At 40.5% G+C, this 16181-nt stretch overlaps 2 protein-coding genes across 2 annotated transcripts in view; both read right to left on the bottom strand.

Annotated features, from left to right (window-relative positions):
- LOC101567063 (ADP-ribosylation factor 4) overlaps positions 1-450 on the bottom strand; it is a 12727-nt gene extending 12277 nt beyond the window's left edge. The window contains exon 1 of the mRNA XM_023715768.1: positions 105-450. Coding sequence (XP_023571536.1) covers positions 105-171 — 67 coding nt within the window. The 5' untranslated portion in view covers positions 172-450. The remainder of the gene's footprint in view (positions 1-104) is intronic.
- A 9661-nt stretch (positions 451-10111) lies between these two features.
- Positions 10112-16181, bottom strand: part of Dennd6a (DENN domain containing 6A) — a 57444-nt gene continuing 51374 nt past the window's right edge. Inside the window, exons 11-15 of the mRNA XM_023715722.1 lie at positions 13514-13567; positions 13304-13413; positions 13021-13123; positions 11594-11668; positions 10112-11110 (exon numbers count right to left, since the gene is read on the bottom strand). Of these exons, the coding sequence (XP_023571490.1) occupies positions 10979-11110; positions 11594-11668; positions 13021-13123; positions 13304-13413; positions 13514-13567 (474 nt within the window). The 3' untranslated portion in view covers positions 10112-10978. The remainder of the gene's footprint in view (positions 11111-11593; positions 11669-13020; positions 13124-13303; positions 13414-13513; positions 13568-16181) is intronic.

Below are 16181 nucleotides of genomic sequence, written 5' to 3'. Positions count from 1 at the left end.
GACCCCCGCCCGGTAGGCAGCCCGCCCCGCGGCCCGGGCCGTCCCGAGCGCCGACTCGCCACCCCGCCCCGCCGGGCCCGGCCTCCCCTCGGCCCCTCACTCACCCATCAGGATACGCATCTGCTTCTTGCCGAACAGGCGGGAGAAGAGCGAGGAGATGGTGAGGCCCATGGCGGCGGTGGCACTTGCGATGGGCACGGAAAGGGCTCCGTGCCGAGCCGGGCCTTTCGCCTTCTACGCTCCGGATAAAGAGGAGAAGAGAACCGCCGGGGAGGGAGGGCGGTCGGGGCGACGGCAGGCCGACGGCGTCCGGAGAAGCGCAGGCTGGCAGCAGCCGGGCGAAGAACTATTTGGGAGCGGGCGCCTGGCGCGGCAGCACCCGGCTCCGACTTTAAGGATCTGGGTGTGCCACGTCACGCAGCAGACAAGGCGACTCGAGTGGCAGGCAGCCCGACCCCCTCCAACGCGGACAGAATCGCGTCACCACCGCCCCATCCCCCTGCGCTTCCGGTGCTGTCGGCGCTACTGAGACTGCGCATATCGAGGAGGAGACGGCTTCGCTCCTTCCCCGCTGTCTCCACCTCCCGGACGTGGCCCGGGGCGCCGACTAGACCGCTGTGCACTTGCGCACTGGAGAGGAAGGCCCAGGATGCATCGCTCCGCTGCGTCCAATCAGCGTCAAGAAGAGGCACTTCCGCTCAGGTGTAGGCTTTGTGCTTTTGCGCATGCGTAGGAAAATTACTCTGTTAGGTAGAGGGGTTATTTTTGCTCGCTAGCGTTTTCTTGTTTCTTATTGAGCCCGATGAGAATTCTAGAATCTCACGAGTGTGCCCTTTGCACACACACGAACAAACGCTAACCCTAAGTGGAAAAATGAGAATCGGCCTTCCCTTTTTGACAGATAGTGTAGTTAAAAGAAGCGCGACGGTGGGCGTGGTGGCGCACACTTGTACTCCAGCACTCGCGAGGTTGAGGCTGAAGGCAGCAGGACGCCAGGAGATGGAGGACAGCCTGAATTACACAGTGAGACTCTGAGACGGGGGGGAATAAAAAGGATGTGCAGGGCCTGCCTGATAGCTCAGCGGACTAAAGAGCTTCCTGAGGCAGAGCGCAGCTCGACGGATCCCTGGATTGCCGTGCCGGCGCCGCCCGCGGGGCGCGCTGAGACGGCGATGGAGAATTTACCAGAGTCCGGTGTTACGCCCCCTCCACTGGTCATTCTGAAGCTTTCTGATCCAGTGTCAAGACAGGAGAGCGCTGTGACGCGCACCAGGAATCTCAGCCTGATAAGCTGAGATGGGAGGAGTCTAAATTCGACTGTATCTCAGAAGAAAAAAAAGTGGGTGTGTATCCCAGTGCACGAGAACTTGTTCAGTCCCCAGTAAGAGGCTGATGCCGGGAGGAATCAATGAGTAAACCACGCTTTCTGGATTAACCCTGTTCTCATAGAAGCTTGAAAGATTTACTCCTCACTTTCAAATGGAAAGTTTCCTCACTTTGATTTTATTTTCTCAATTACAAAATGAAGCGTGCATATCGTAAAATGATTTTTTAAAAGGCGTTTCCCATGAATTTTACCCTTTTATTTCCACCGTAGTACTGTTACTGAAGTTTAGTACCCTCAAACCCCAGACCTAGTCATGCCATCCTCACCCATGCACCCTTTAGAACTGTTTATGTTACAGTATTTTCCATTGAAACATAACGTTCGTGAGCTAGCGAAACAGATCTGTGATGCAGGCTCAAAGCATTATAAACTCTCCATAGTTATGATTTCATATTTACTGTTATTAATAACCTCCCTCATACAATTGTCTCCAAGTCTAGAGAACTAGTCCGTTTTTTAATTGCTTTGTATTCCCTGGGTTTGGCACACTTCTAAGAATAAATAAACATGGTTGAGTGATTAGAAGACGGCCAAACTACGGTATAACCATACTGTGGAATACAGTCGTGAGTTAAGATATAGAACTATATACAGAGCTGGGGATACAGCTCAATGCCGTAAGTGCCGCCCAAGTTTGATCCCCGTATACGCTATTCTAATGAAAAGCTCTCCAAGGATAGTGTAAATAATATAAAAATGCATTGTTTCCCACTGCACGTTTGAAAGAATGATAAAACATTTAAGTAGACTCCATTTGCAGTAGTAGGTAGAAATTACCTAGTAAAACTACCAAGGATGAGTTGGGTGTGGCGGCACGTACCTATAGTTCCAGCACTTGGGAAGTGGAGACCAGCCTGGACTACAAAATGGAGCTCCAGGCCAGTCTGAACTGCATACCGAGACCCTGTCAAAGACAAAAGTCAAACCAGTGAGGGTGGAAAAGGGTCTTCATAAGGAGTGAAAGATGGTCTGTGCAGTAGTCAAAGGAAAGCTTTTTGGTGCTTCCAAAAAGTTTGGCATACTGAAATATAATTTACTGCAATAACATTAACCCACTAACCGTACACTTTGTTTTAACAAATTTAGTAGTGTAACCATCTTCATAATTGCATCAAACATTACTGCAAAGTTCCCTTGTTCTCCTTTGCAGTGAGCCTTTCTTCACAGCTGGCCCCCGCCCAACCACTGATCTGTCACAAACTTCTCTCAGCTTGGTGCAGAGGCAGCATGCTTGTAATTTCAGGACTCAGAAAGTTGAGGCAGAAAGGATCCTTGCAGGAACAGCCTTGACTACCTAAGTTCAAGGCCAGTCTGAATTACATTGTGATGTTCTATCTCAAAACACACACATAAACACAAGGGAAAAAACCCTAGCTTTATTTTTTTGGTGGTATCAGGGATCGAACTCAGGACCTTACACTTGTTGGGCAAGCATTTATTCCACTGAGCTATCTCCCTGGCCATTTTCTTTGTTTAAATGGAAGCACATAAACCTAGACATAGTGGTATATGGTTATAATCCCAGCATTTGGGCAACAGACAGGAAGATCAGTCAATTTGAGACCAGCTAGAACTGCACAGTGACTTCGAGGACAGCCCTACACATAAGACTGTCTCAAAAACCAAAAAAGAAAAACATCATACCACAGCAATATATGTGCACTCATGTTTATTAGTGGCAAAATTTGTAATAGCTAAATCCTGGAAACCCAAATACCCATCAGCTGAAGAAAGAATGGATTAAAAAAAGTATTTTTCTACAATGGAGTGCTACTGAGCCATAAAAAAGGATAAACAAGACTTACGACTCGAGACCATATTCATTATTGTCCCCCTGGTGCAAGAAATTGAGAGTAAATAAGGTCTAAAATGTATAGGTAACAGTGGAAGGGTTAGAAATTGTTAAAAAGGATACGGGAACTAGAATGGGGTTCAGGAGATAGTTCAGTCACATAAGCGCTTGCCTGGCAAGTACAAGGTCCTAAATTCAATCCCTGGTATGAAAAAAAAAAGGAACTAGAGGGGCTGGTGAGATGGCTCAGTGGTCTAAAGCACCTACTTAGAACAAGCTAAGCTAAGCAAAGCGCAGGGACTGCGGTTCAATCCCCCAGCACCACATGCCAGCCAGCCCTGCCCCCTGGTGGGCTGAGCTGGCCACACACACACACACACACACACACACATAAATAAATTTTAAAAAAAGACCATATAATTAAAAAAAAAAAGGAACTAGATGAGGGAAAGGAAGAGAGGAAAAATATGCGTTATACTATTAATGAAGCATTGTGCTAATATTTGAAGAATTTTTTATACCTATGTCTCATCTTATGAATTTTTTCCCATAAAATTAAACAAGAAATATATAGTACATAATTTTTTTGTGCTTGACTTTTAGCATTATTTTGTGATTTGTCTATGCTAGTGCATGTATCAGTTTTCTTGTTCATTCTAAGTACGGACTGTATGGATATACCCGCATTTATTCACTAGTTAACGTACCATTAGTGGACTATTTCATTTAGTTTTGGGCTTTTTTTTTTGGTGGTACCAGGGATCAAACTCAGGACCTTGTCTGGCCCAGATGTAGGCTCTTATCAAGCTGCTATGAACATTTAAGGATGTGTTTTTTGTATTAAGATGAACTTGTGTATCATGTATTTTTTAAAAATCTATAGATTAGGTGTATGAATTAAGTATAATTATTTTAATATGTATTGTTCCAGATTTTTCTCATTGAAAAAAAATTCTCTCATATTCCTATGTGAGAAAAGGATCACCATTCAAACCCTGAAGGGTGAACTCAGGTGGAAAGTGCAGTGGAAGTGAGAGGTTTAACCACAAACCAGTTTGCAAGATGGGTGCCTGTCCTAAGACAGGCACCCATTATTTGGAAAGCAGGGAGCCTTTACCCCAAATTTACAAGGGGTTACCTCTCTGCATCTCTCATGAGGTGAGGTCAAGAGACAGTTTGTCCCAAAGACAACCTGTTAGTCTCCCATCTTGTGCTTTCTAGTTCTTTATGACCTTTAGGTTTACAAGACTATAATACTGAGGGGCCAGGGAGATGGCTCAGGGGAATAAGCGCTTCCCTGGCAAGCACAAGGGCCTGAGTTCAATCCCCGGTTTCACCAAAAAACAAAACAACAACAAAAAACTATAATACTGAAACTTGTTGTCCTAGGAATTATTTCTTCTCCTAATGCCTTTGAGTTTACAGATTCTTTGGGTGTGAGTACTTTTGTGGCCCGCATGTCTGCTATTTGGCCCAATTACCTGTGGGTTCCCATACTGGCCTGCCAATAAAGCTGCTAAAGTTAAATGAAACATAGACCATCTTTTTTCTTATTTCTCACACTTATATAAATTTTTTTTGATAGTGTTGATATTTCAGGTGTTGAATCAGCATGTACATGTTAAAAATGTAAGTTTTGATGGGATTAATTCCACTGTGTGAATGTAAGGTAACTGATTTCACTCATCTAAAAAGTAACAAGAAGTTTTCATCCTTTTCCAGAAAACCTGGCTGTTGAACTTGGAATGTAGTTGCCTCTATCTCAGCAGGAAAACTACCCCTGCCCCTGCCAAAATAGAATTCTACTTAGACGAACTTATGGCAGAGAAAACTTCTCTCCTTTTGCTATTCTATATCTGTGAAATATTCAGTGTTTATTACAGAATTAGTTTTAACAAAAAATTGGAAACATCAATTTCTTTTTTTTTTTTTTTCTTTTTTGCAGTACTGGGGATTGAACTCAGGACCTTGCACTTGCCAGGCAAGTGCTTATTCTGAGGCCCGGAAACATCAATTTCTAAAAATAGTTTCTATCTATCTATCTATCTATCTATCTATCTATCTATCTATCTATCTGAGTGTGGTGACATACATCTATAATCCCAGTACTCAGCAGGCTCAGGGAGAGGAGGATCATGGTGACGCTAGTGTGTTCAAGGCCAGCCTGAACTACCTACCAAGACCATGTCTCTGGGGCCGGGGAGATGGCTCAGTGGAGTAAGCGCTTCCCTGGCAAATGCAAGGGCCTGAGTTCAATCCCTGGTTCCGCAAAAAAAAAAAAAAAAAAAAAAAAAACATGTTTCAAACAAGAAAAAAATAATAAAAGTAACCATTTAAACCACCTTTACTTCTTCCCTTTGCTGACAACAACTAGTTTAGATACTCCAATTTTGTCTTGGCAGATTTTAAATTCACAACCATAATAAATTAGAATAGTAGGTTTTGAAGTAAAGAATACATACAATTGTAATTATACTCAAGAATTTAGTAGCCCCCTCAACTGATAGAACTAGTAGACAGAAAATCAGCAAGGACTTGAGTATTATCAGCCTACCGGACCTAAAGCAAGGTACACATTATTCTCTTGTTTTTAACTGAGGAAAGTATATATTTAGAATTAGCCATTTGGACTCAGTTTAGATGATCCCAATTTTGCTGGCAACATCCAATGCATCATAATCAGGAGCAGTCGAACAGATGCCGCCTTCTCTCCATCAGGCCTGATTAGGGTATTGACCTTGGCAACGTCGATGTCATGGAGCTTCTTCACAGCTTGATTTGGTGCTTACTGGCTTTGACATCCACAGTGAACACGAGTGTGTTGTTGTCCTCGATCTTTCTCACGGCTGACTCTGTCTGTGTTCAGGGGACCTTGATGACGGCACAGTGGTCAAGCTTGTTTCTCCTGGGGGCGCTCTTCTGAGGGTATCTGGGCTGCCTCCGGAGCCGCAGTGTCTTGGGACGGGAACGTGGGTGACGTTCACATCTTCTTCTTTTTGTGGCTGTGGATGCCTTTCCGCATGGCCTTCTTGGCCTTCAAAGCTTCTGCATTGGCTTCAGCTTTGGAAGGGGCAGGCGCTTCCTTCTTCGCCTTCGGCACCATCTTGGTAAAAAGCTATTCTCATATAACCTAAACATTTACCAAGGCAAACCATACTCTGGGTGTAAAACAAATTTTAAATCTGCAAGAATTAAAGCATAAGTATATATCCAGCTTAGATTGAAATGAAATTAAAATCAGTAAAAATAGCTAAATTCCTATAACTAGTATTTTTTTTAAGTTTTTTTTTAATTACTTATTTATTCATTCATTTATTGTGTGTGTGTGGCCAGTTCAGCCCACCAGGGGGCGGGGCGGGCTGGCATGTGGTGCTGGGGGATTGAACCGTGGTTCCTGTGCTTTGCTTAGTTTAGCTTGTTCTAAGTAGGTGCTTTAGACCACTGAGCCATCTCACCAGCCCTATAACTAGTATTTTAAAGTGAAGTTTTAAATGAAAATTGCAAAATAAAAACTGAAAGTAAGAATTTACATTAAAAAAAAAAATCTAAGGCCAGTGAGAGCTCAGCTGACTAAGTGCCTGCTTAGGCAAGCACAGAGACCAGGGTTCCATCCCTGGCACCACATGCCATGCAGGCCCAGCCCTTGGGCATGCTGAGCCAGCTCTGAAGTCCGTGCATGGTGGTGCACGCCTATAATCCCAGCTCTGGGGAGGATGAAAACAGGAGGATCATTATGAGTCTGAGCTGCATAGTGAGACCCTGCACCAAATACATTAAAAACAAAAACAAAACTAATAGGCTTAGGCAGTGATGGTGAAACTTTCAGAGACTGAGTGTCCAAACTACAGCCCACTTATTACTAAGTGCCAACACTACAATGAAACCTGAACACTTGAGGTTTTAGTTTTGAAAAAAACAACTCATGCGTTAATATCTACATGTTTTTTGTTTTAGTTTTTTTGTGAGACAGGGTGTTGCTCTGCAGTTCAGGTTGGCTTGAACTCACTTTGCAGCCCAGGCTGATCTCAAATTCAAATTATTGCTGTTTGAGACAGGATCCCACCATGTAGCTCAGGCTGGCCTTGAACTCCAAGGGACTACTGGCAAGTACCACCACACCAAGCCATTATCTGTTTTTGGCAGAACCAGGGATTGAACTCAGACCCTTGTGCTTGCCAGGGAAGCACTTATTCTACTGAGCCATCTCCCCCATTATCTGTTTTTGGAGAACTACAATTAAAAAGTTAGCATTTTTCCCCCCAAGTTAGGCTGAAGAGGCAAAAAATAAAATCCAGATATGTAAAAACAAAGTTATATACAAATGAAATAAAAAGACAGATTTTAATGGCATTTCTGATGACCCTTTACAATGCAGAGAAAAGCCTTAGAATGAGATCTATCCTGTTGACATATTCATCTTGGATTTTTGTCATCTCCTGAATTTTGAGAAAATAAAACTGGGGTTTTCTGAGCCATAAAGTTAATGGCATCTCTTAAATGTACTGAAATATTTGCAACCTTTTTCCTTCTATGGGGAATATGGGGGCAAGAGCTCTATATTATAATTGCTACTTTTAAAAAGGAGAGGAAGAACAAAATAAAATTTCAAGTTTAAAAAAAGAAAAGCACCAAATAAATGAAAATATAGAGATACCTAAATAAATATGTTCTAAAGTTTGTTTGCCAGTGGGGTCTCGTGTTGCCCAGGTGACAAACTCATGGGCTCAAGAAACTCTCCCATCTCAGCCTCCTTAGTAGGGGAAGACTAGTCACGTGTAGATGGATCCTGGCTAAAATATTTCTATCAGAATTTCATAAAATCAATGTGCTGTTAGAAAGTATGTAAAAATCTCTTCATTGTTTATTAAATTGGACTTTTCACCTGTTTAAGTGAACTATACAGAAAAAGGGTTTCATTTGAATTTTTAAAAAAGCCTGTCTGGGCTAAGCCTAGTCTGTCAGGCCTTTAATCCCAACAGTCTGAGTGACACTCTAAGGCAGAAGAGTCGCAAGTTCAAGTCTAGTCTGGACAAATTACTGACTCAACAAGACCCTATCTGAAAATAAAAATTAAAAAATGGGTCAGAGATGTAGCTCAGTGCAAAAGACATGGGTTCAATCCCCAGTACCTCAAAAGAAAAAAAAAAAAAAAAAAGCTGGGAAATAAAAGGAATCTCATAATGCACACATTTCACTAACCATGCGCATCCCCCAGTATTCCAAACTCAGAAATAACACAAAAATATCTGGGTGTTTTAAAATCCAAGGCTTTTAATGCAATTTGTGGTAATGCCGCCATGAAGCCTCTTTTTCACTGTGAATAGACGATAACAGTCATTACATACCACACTTAAAGCAGTGTTCCTTCTAATGCTGGTGGAGATAAAAACAGTAAATGGCAGTTTAGATGTTAACAAAATTTTCTTTAAAAAAAGGACTACTTTGAAAATCACACACAAAACATTAAGTTACCAGTCAGTCTTTCTCAGATTTCCAATGTAACGTTAAGTTATCCTTACAAGTACACAAACTGAAATGAAGATAAACTGGATGAGTATGTTTTTAACATATGTTAAGTTTCACTTAAATATAGTAAATACAAAGATACCATTATCATGCTAATGGATATCTTTTGTTACTCTTTACCTGTGCAAAATAAACTTGAAATGATACATCCTGTAGTGGTACATTTTTTAAAAGATACTTGATATGACACTACCAATTTTCAAATTCTGGTCACAAACTATATAAATTGTAAGATTATTAAAATACAATTTTTTGAAAAATAATGAGATGACCATTTATACCTAAATAAAGTTTCCTAGAAAGTTATGAAATACTTCAGCATATAAAAGTAGTCACCCCTTTTCTGAAGGGACCACTGTTGTTTCACAAAATAACCCATATGATCCAAGGCAAACGATTTCTTCCAAATGCCACCTTCTCTCTGTGACTTGAAGTATCCTTCAAGAGACTGAATCCATAAGAAAAGGGCACATTGGGATATTAGACCACAGTTACGAGCACAAGGAGCCTTCCTTGGTCAGGAGTGCCCTATGAGTTAACAGCCACAGAGAGCTGGAGATAGCTGCTGGAGCCATTTCTTTTACAAACACACGACTAAATTTGGTTGTGTAAAACATAATTAAGACTCTATGATCTACATGTGTGCTACATTGTGTGTGCCTATTTTAAATACTGGCTTCTGCAGGACATTCCCATGCAAACATAAACAATCTTACTACACCAAATCACATTCTTCTATTTTTGGCAAATAGTATAAACAAAAGATAACTTACTAAAAAAAAGCACAAATGATTTAGGCAGAAGTTCCCAAGTCAAACAACGAGAATTCTGAGAAAATAGGTGTGACAGCACAATACTGGGTGTGACATCCCAGTACTCAGGAGGCTGAGGCAGAAGGATGACCATAAATTAAAGGCTAGCCAGGGCTCCATAGTACTCCACTAGGCTTGTACTCCACTACATAGAACTACATAGTGAGAACTAGTCTCTCTCTTTTTTTTTTTTTTTTTTTTTTTTTTTTTTTGCAGAACCAGGGATTGAACTCATGCCGTTGCGCTTGCCAGGGAAGCGCTTATTCCACTGAGCCATCTCCCCGGCCCCAGAGAACTAGTCTCAATAAGCCCAAACAAATAAACAAGTGTTCTGAGAGACATGAATTTTGGGGAAATACTACCAACAAATAATGTGGGAAATCTATTCCATAATCACTCAAATAACTATCACATATATGGCTTACAGATATCTCTGAAATAACAGCTCCATTTAAAAATAGCTGATTACAAAGGTTGTAATTAAAATGTCTGCATTTTAATTAGCTTACACAGGGCCAAGCAATAAAAGATAAAAGAATATAAACTTTGTCTTTTTGAGACAGGGTTTTGCTATGCAGTTTGGGATGGCCCAAGCTGGTCTCAAACTTAGAGATCCTTCTGTCATCCTCCCAAGTGTTGGGTTTACAGGCATGCGCCACCACACCCTGCTAAGAGAATATAAACATTTACATAATTAACACAAGATGCTTTCTTGACTTTGGAGACACTAAAATGTTGAAAATGGTAAAAAACAAACAAACAAACAAACAGTGAAATGCAAATATGGATATAGATCCTGTCTGAAGAAAAAAAAATCTGCATGACATGAAAAAAGAAAATACCATGTCTACTAACAAGCATGAGAAGCAAGATACTTTTTAGCAGTGATTATTCAATAGAATGCTTTATAAAATTACATATCATAATCAAGCTAAAAAAAAAAGCCTCAAGACTAGCAGCTGACTCTTGAAACATGTAGGACAACAGAAGGCACTACATAAGCATCAATTCCTGCTCACTAGAGTTGGACAGTTCAGTCTTTTCCTTCTTAAGACAATGGCCAGTGTGAACACTAATTTTTATATCCCCCTGAGTTTTATTATAATCAGGCAAAGCAGCACCAGTTTAAAAAAATACCTGCAGTGCCAGCACTACAGTGTGGAATCACTTACGCTGATGGCCCCAGAGGTCTCTCATAAGAGCACTTTAGAGAACATGATTAAAAATATAGAAATACCTTTCGGTGTTTCAGTATTAAAGTGGAACCACCACAAATACTCATTTTTAAAAATAATGTGCTAAAAAGGTCTATTTATACAATGCAGTCTTCCCACCCTGTATTTAGAATTCATTGCTATTTTCCACTCTGCTGCCATGGAGAGATCTCCTGTGGATGTCCGTGGAAAGGTCAGTGTGCTTCATGGTGCACAATACTTCTTGGCTGGAAAATCCTGGCAAATATCATGTCATGCCTGTTTTGAGCAGTATACTTTGAAGATCCTCTGGCAATGCTAAAATAATTGCATCTATATGTGTCCGTAACTTTTCCATAGTGTCAGGCTTCACAGGTAAATGCTCTCGATCAGCCTGCAACTATAGAAGGAACATTTGACAGAAATTAAAGAAGCTCATGTTAATATATTATATTCTATATATAAGCAATTTCAATAATTTAACAATTAGACTAAAATAGACACTAAAACATTTAGGAACATGCGGTTTAAATACGTTGCTGAAATCAATAAAAGCATTCTACATAAATGTGTAGATAATATACAACATGAAATATAAGTGATATTTTTGTATAATCCAGCATATTCCACATAAATCTCTATGTGCAAAATATTGAATCATTATGATCTGCCTGAGTGACCGCTGATTTAAAAAGTTACTTTTTTTTTGGTGGAACAGGATTGAACTCAGGCCCTTGTACTCGCCAGGCAAGCACTTATTCTATTGAGCTATCTCTCCCGCCCCAATAAGTTACTTTTAAGGTATCACAGATTTTCAGTTCAAGTGGGAAGAAAATACCTTCACAAAAAGGTCAATTTTATCTTCACTGATTTGGCTACATACCAGTTTATTTTTTAGCTTCAGTACAAGGTCTACTGTTTCTACTTCTGTGTGTTTCTGGATCCAGAGAAGTAGGTCCTAGGTAACCGACAAGATCCAAATTGATAGTTACTCAAAATGATATTTATACCTCTGCTTCAATAAGCAAGGGTAACAAGAAAGGAGGGTAAAAAGGGGAAGGAGAACAAGGTAGTTAACTCAGATATAGAATTACAGTATAAGAAAAATTTTCGTGATAGTTTAGAAACTCAATTAGCTAGCATTCAAAATTAGCCAGAATAACTGTTTATTTATTTATTTTTGGTATTTTTTTTAGTACAGGGTCTACAGGGTGTCACTATGTAGATCAGACTCATGGTAATCTGCCTATGTTCAGCCTCCCAAGAGCTGGGATTACAGATGGGTGCCACCATGCCCAGTTTCAACTGCCATCTCAGCACACCCCAGGGCTGGGGCCGGGGCTGGCACAGCATGTCAGGAATCAAACCCGGGCCGCTAGGTCTGCCTAAGCGGGCACTTTAATCTGCTGAGCTAGTTGGCTGGCCCCTAGAATAACTGTTTAATACTTGGAAGTAAGTACAACGTAAGAAAAGTTGTTTCTGAGGTGGCCCTTTTAGGTAAAGAGAAAAAAGTATAACTCAATGCAGTCATTAACCTCTACCAACACAGCAATGACTCATTTATCAGGACTGTTTCCTAACAATCAAGATGACTAAACATGAATGCATTATAGAATGTAAACTCTGAATCTCCAAATAAGCTCTTCTTGGACTTACTTTGTGGTTGCCTTAGCTGTATTCTTTATCTGAAAGCCTCAAAAACTGGAACTTTACTATCAGAAACAATATTGAGGCTAATTCACCTTACTCAATATTAAAGCTAAATAAAAATAAGATAACTATTCTTTATATTTTCACATGCAATTTAAAATAGACTGGTTACAAATTACAGAATATGAAAAATCACTCAAAACATATTTAACAACCATTCCTCAGAAAAAAAAAATCTCTAGCTCAGAATGTGGCCAGCTTCTAGTGCAATACGCCCACTGTAGGTGACTGCAAGCTACCAGCGCAACCTGAGGTAACTGAAGGCAGAACCGGGAAGACGGCACAATGAGCTCCCCAGCACCAAGGCAAGTGCGTCCAGGACACTTGGGCTTACTGCTTAGCAGTGACGTGAACCAAGACAGGTCACTCCCCTTCCAAGCCACAGCCGCTGCATAATGCAGATCATAAATGCCTGCCTCAATGCACTGTGAAGGTTAAAAGGGTGTAAAGCACCTATACACCCCCTGGTTGACACATGACCTAGACAAATTAGCTGTTCTTACTAAGTATAAAGTAGATACAGGGACTATCTTCAATCTCTAAACAATACATTTGCTTTCAGTAGCTGTTGGTCATGACACAGACACACTGCTTTCTAACCTCTTCACAAAGAGCTTCTAGATGTAGTGCCTCCAGTTTCTGGGTCATTTCCTTCCGCCGGGTTTTGAACCAACCGTCAAAATTTGGAGACTTCAGAAAATGCCTATAAAATAAATTTTAAAAAGTGAAGTTTGACTATAATTTATTTCCTCCACTCTCTTACCAACTCTGAAAACCATTATGAACAACAGAACTTTTGAAGAAGAATATCGAATTTTCAAGGCTACTATTCTTTTAAAATAAAGATCTACAGCTGAGTGGGAAGGAAGGGGAAAGGACTAACCGGTAAAGTCCAATCCAATCGCCTTTTATTCTGGAGGTGAGCTGAGGTCCAGTTTTTTCAAGTGTTTTCATAAATTCTTCTGGAAGGAACTGTCTTAACTGGGGTGGACTCTAAAGGAAAATATGGACTGTGCTTACAAACTACACATGTACAGTACAAAGACAACTGCAGGTACAGAATTCAAATAGCAAGTCGTTGGAACATTTATACCTTCCATGGAGAAATAGTTTTCTGCAAAGGCATCAAGCTTGCCACATATCTTTCCTAAAAACAAGGAAAAAAGTCAAGAAAAGTTAGGTATTCTTACCTATACAGTCTTATTCAGAGATCTTAAAACTTTTTTCTTCTCAAGACGGGCCACAGCAACTCTATTCTTCCATTTCTTTTTGTTTTTTTTTTCTTTTCCGTTTCTGCCTGGGAACTGCTGACAATAAATCTCTCTCATCTGCCATGTCTCACCGAAGGCAAGGCCCCATTCCAGAAGGGGTTCTGGTCCTCAGTGTGCAGAAACGATAAAGAAGCTGGCCAGAACTGTACTTTCCCTGCCCAGCCTACTAGCAATAGATCATGCCCTTTTTGTACAATCACATTTTGAGGTACTTACCCATGCTTCATGCATGACTGTTCAATGAATTATCTATAAAATCTCCCCAAATAAGTCAGGGGTTGTGATGTATGCATGCCATTTTACCACTCTAGGAGTCTGAGGTTGAAGGATCACAAATTTAAAACCAAACTGACAACTTAGTAACTTAGCAAGAGCTTTTTTTTTTTTTTTTGGCGGAACTGGGGATTGAACTCAGGCCCTGCGCTTGCCAGGGAAGCACTTATTCTACTGAGTCATCTCCCCGGCCCTAAGAGCTTTCTTAAAAAGAAAAGAAAAAACTCCCCCCCGCCACAAAAAAAAAAAAAGGCTGCAGCCTATATGGTGGCGTATGCCTGTAATTCTAGCACTCAGGAGACTGAGGCAAAAAGATCACTCTTGAGTTCAAGGCCAGCCTAGGCTACATAGTGAGTTCAAGGCCAGTGTGAACTACGTAGTGAGACCCTGTCTCAATAAATAAGAAAGGTTGGAATGTAGCTCAGTGTGAAGGCCTTGTTTCAATTCCTAGTACTACAAAAAACAAAAAAACAAAAAACAAGCTTACAGAGTTTCTAGATAGTGGAAGTTCCTGAAAGGCAGTGATGGCCCTCTTATGTCTTATTCTATATATCTCTGTGTCCTTTGTAATATCTTTTATAATAAACCTGTAATTGTTAAGTGTGTCCCTGAATTCTGTGAGCCACTCAAACAGATTTATCAAAACCTAAGAGGGGATACGGGAACCCCAATTTGTAGTCAGTCAGAATCCTACTCAGGGTTTATGACTGGTACCTAACAGAGGGAGGTATCGTGGGAATTGAGTCCTCAACCTCTTGAGAGCCGGAGCAGCTCCAGACAGCAGAATGGAATCAGCACACCCAGCTGGTGTATGCTGCTGCACAATTGATTGTCTGCTTTCTGGTGGTAAAAAAATGCCCATACCTCTTGGACTCACAGAAGTGATCCGTGTAGTAACTATGTAGTGGAAGAAACTGAATTTGTTTTGCTAAATTTGTCATGTTTTTATCATATGTACTTTTCATGAAATCAACACTCCTATCACTCTCCATAATGTATGGAGCTAAATTCAGGTTGAGTTGGGAAGTCATATTTTCAATAGAAATTTAAATCTCAGACAATTGAATAAATATTTTTGTTTTGTATTTTGCTTTTTGAGGCTGGGTCTCAAGGTGGTCTTAAACTCATGGACCGAAGTGATTCTCTCACCTCAGCCTTTCAAGTAGCCAACATGATAGGTATGTGTCACCATGTGTGGCTCAGCTTTTAATGATAGTAAATAACCTTACTGAGGGGCCAGGGAGATGGCTCAGTGGAATAAGCGCTTCCCTGGCAAGCGCAAGGGTCTGAGTTCAATCCCCGGTTCCGCAAAAAAAATAAAAATAAAAATAAAAAATAACCTTACTGAGTGTCAGAAAGTGTATATAACATTTTATATGCATGATCTCTTGTAATCCTTGTAACTATCTTATGTGGTGGACATTACTAGGAAACTAAAGTTTCAAAAGGCTAAACAACTTGACCAAAATAACCTATCTTAGCAACAATTTGTGTCTCTATGAATTTAGTCTTAAACATTACAGTTAACTTAATTTACTTAAACATATTTTTCCCCTATAGTATTAGGCACTGAACACTTGAGCCTCACTCATACTAGACAATTGCTTTATTGCTAAGTTCTGACCCCTAGTTTGACACACACGCATAAAATAGAACAAAATTAACAGACATTCTCAGAACAAGAAAAAAGATTTCTTCCCAAAATGAGTAACGAAAACCTTCATGTCATCCCCAGAGGATGTTCATAGGTAAATTATATTCATAACTATTTAAAGCCTGTGATTCAGTTTCCAGATTCAGCTCACTACTATATTGTGGTGCTGCTTATTTGTTTATATGACATTCCTGAGTCCCTTGGAATAGCCATCTCAGGCAGTCATTTACTCTACAAATATTTGTGTTGCTGTGTTTCAAGTCCAAAAAGAAAATAACTTGTACCCCAGACTGATATATCCTGCAAAAGTATCTTTGTGGAAAATAAGGTATTTCCACGACAAAGAGCAACTAAAGAAATTTGTGACCATCAAAGCAACACTAAGAAAAATTCTCAAATATATGACAAACCAACAAGCTCAAAAAAATAATGAATATACCAGGCAGGGTGAGCAGTTAGGTAGAAGGGAAAGAAGGGGAGTCAGCAAAGGAAAATAATGCAATGACAGGAATAAGGCAGCACCTCCAGGACTACCTCAAGGTGAATCCTCTCAATTCCCCAAT

Source organism: Octodon degus, unplaced genomic scaffold, assembly GCF_000260255.1.
Source record: "Octodon degus isolate 3935 unplaced genomic scaffold, OctDeg1.0 scaffold00043, whole genome shotgun sequence".
Classification (NCBI taxonomy): Eukaryota; Metazoa; Chordata; class Mammalia; order Rodentia; family Octodontidae; genus Octodon; species Octodon degus.
Note: the sequence above shows the minus strand (reverse complement) of the source record. Positions and strands in the feature narration are given on the sequence as shown.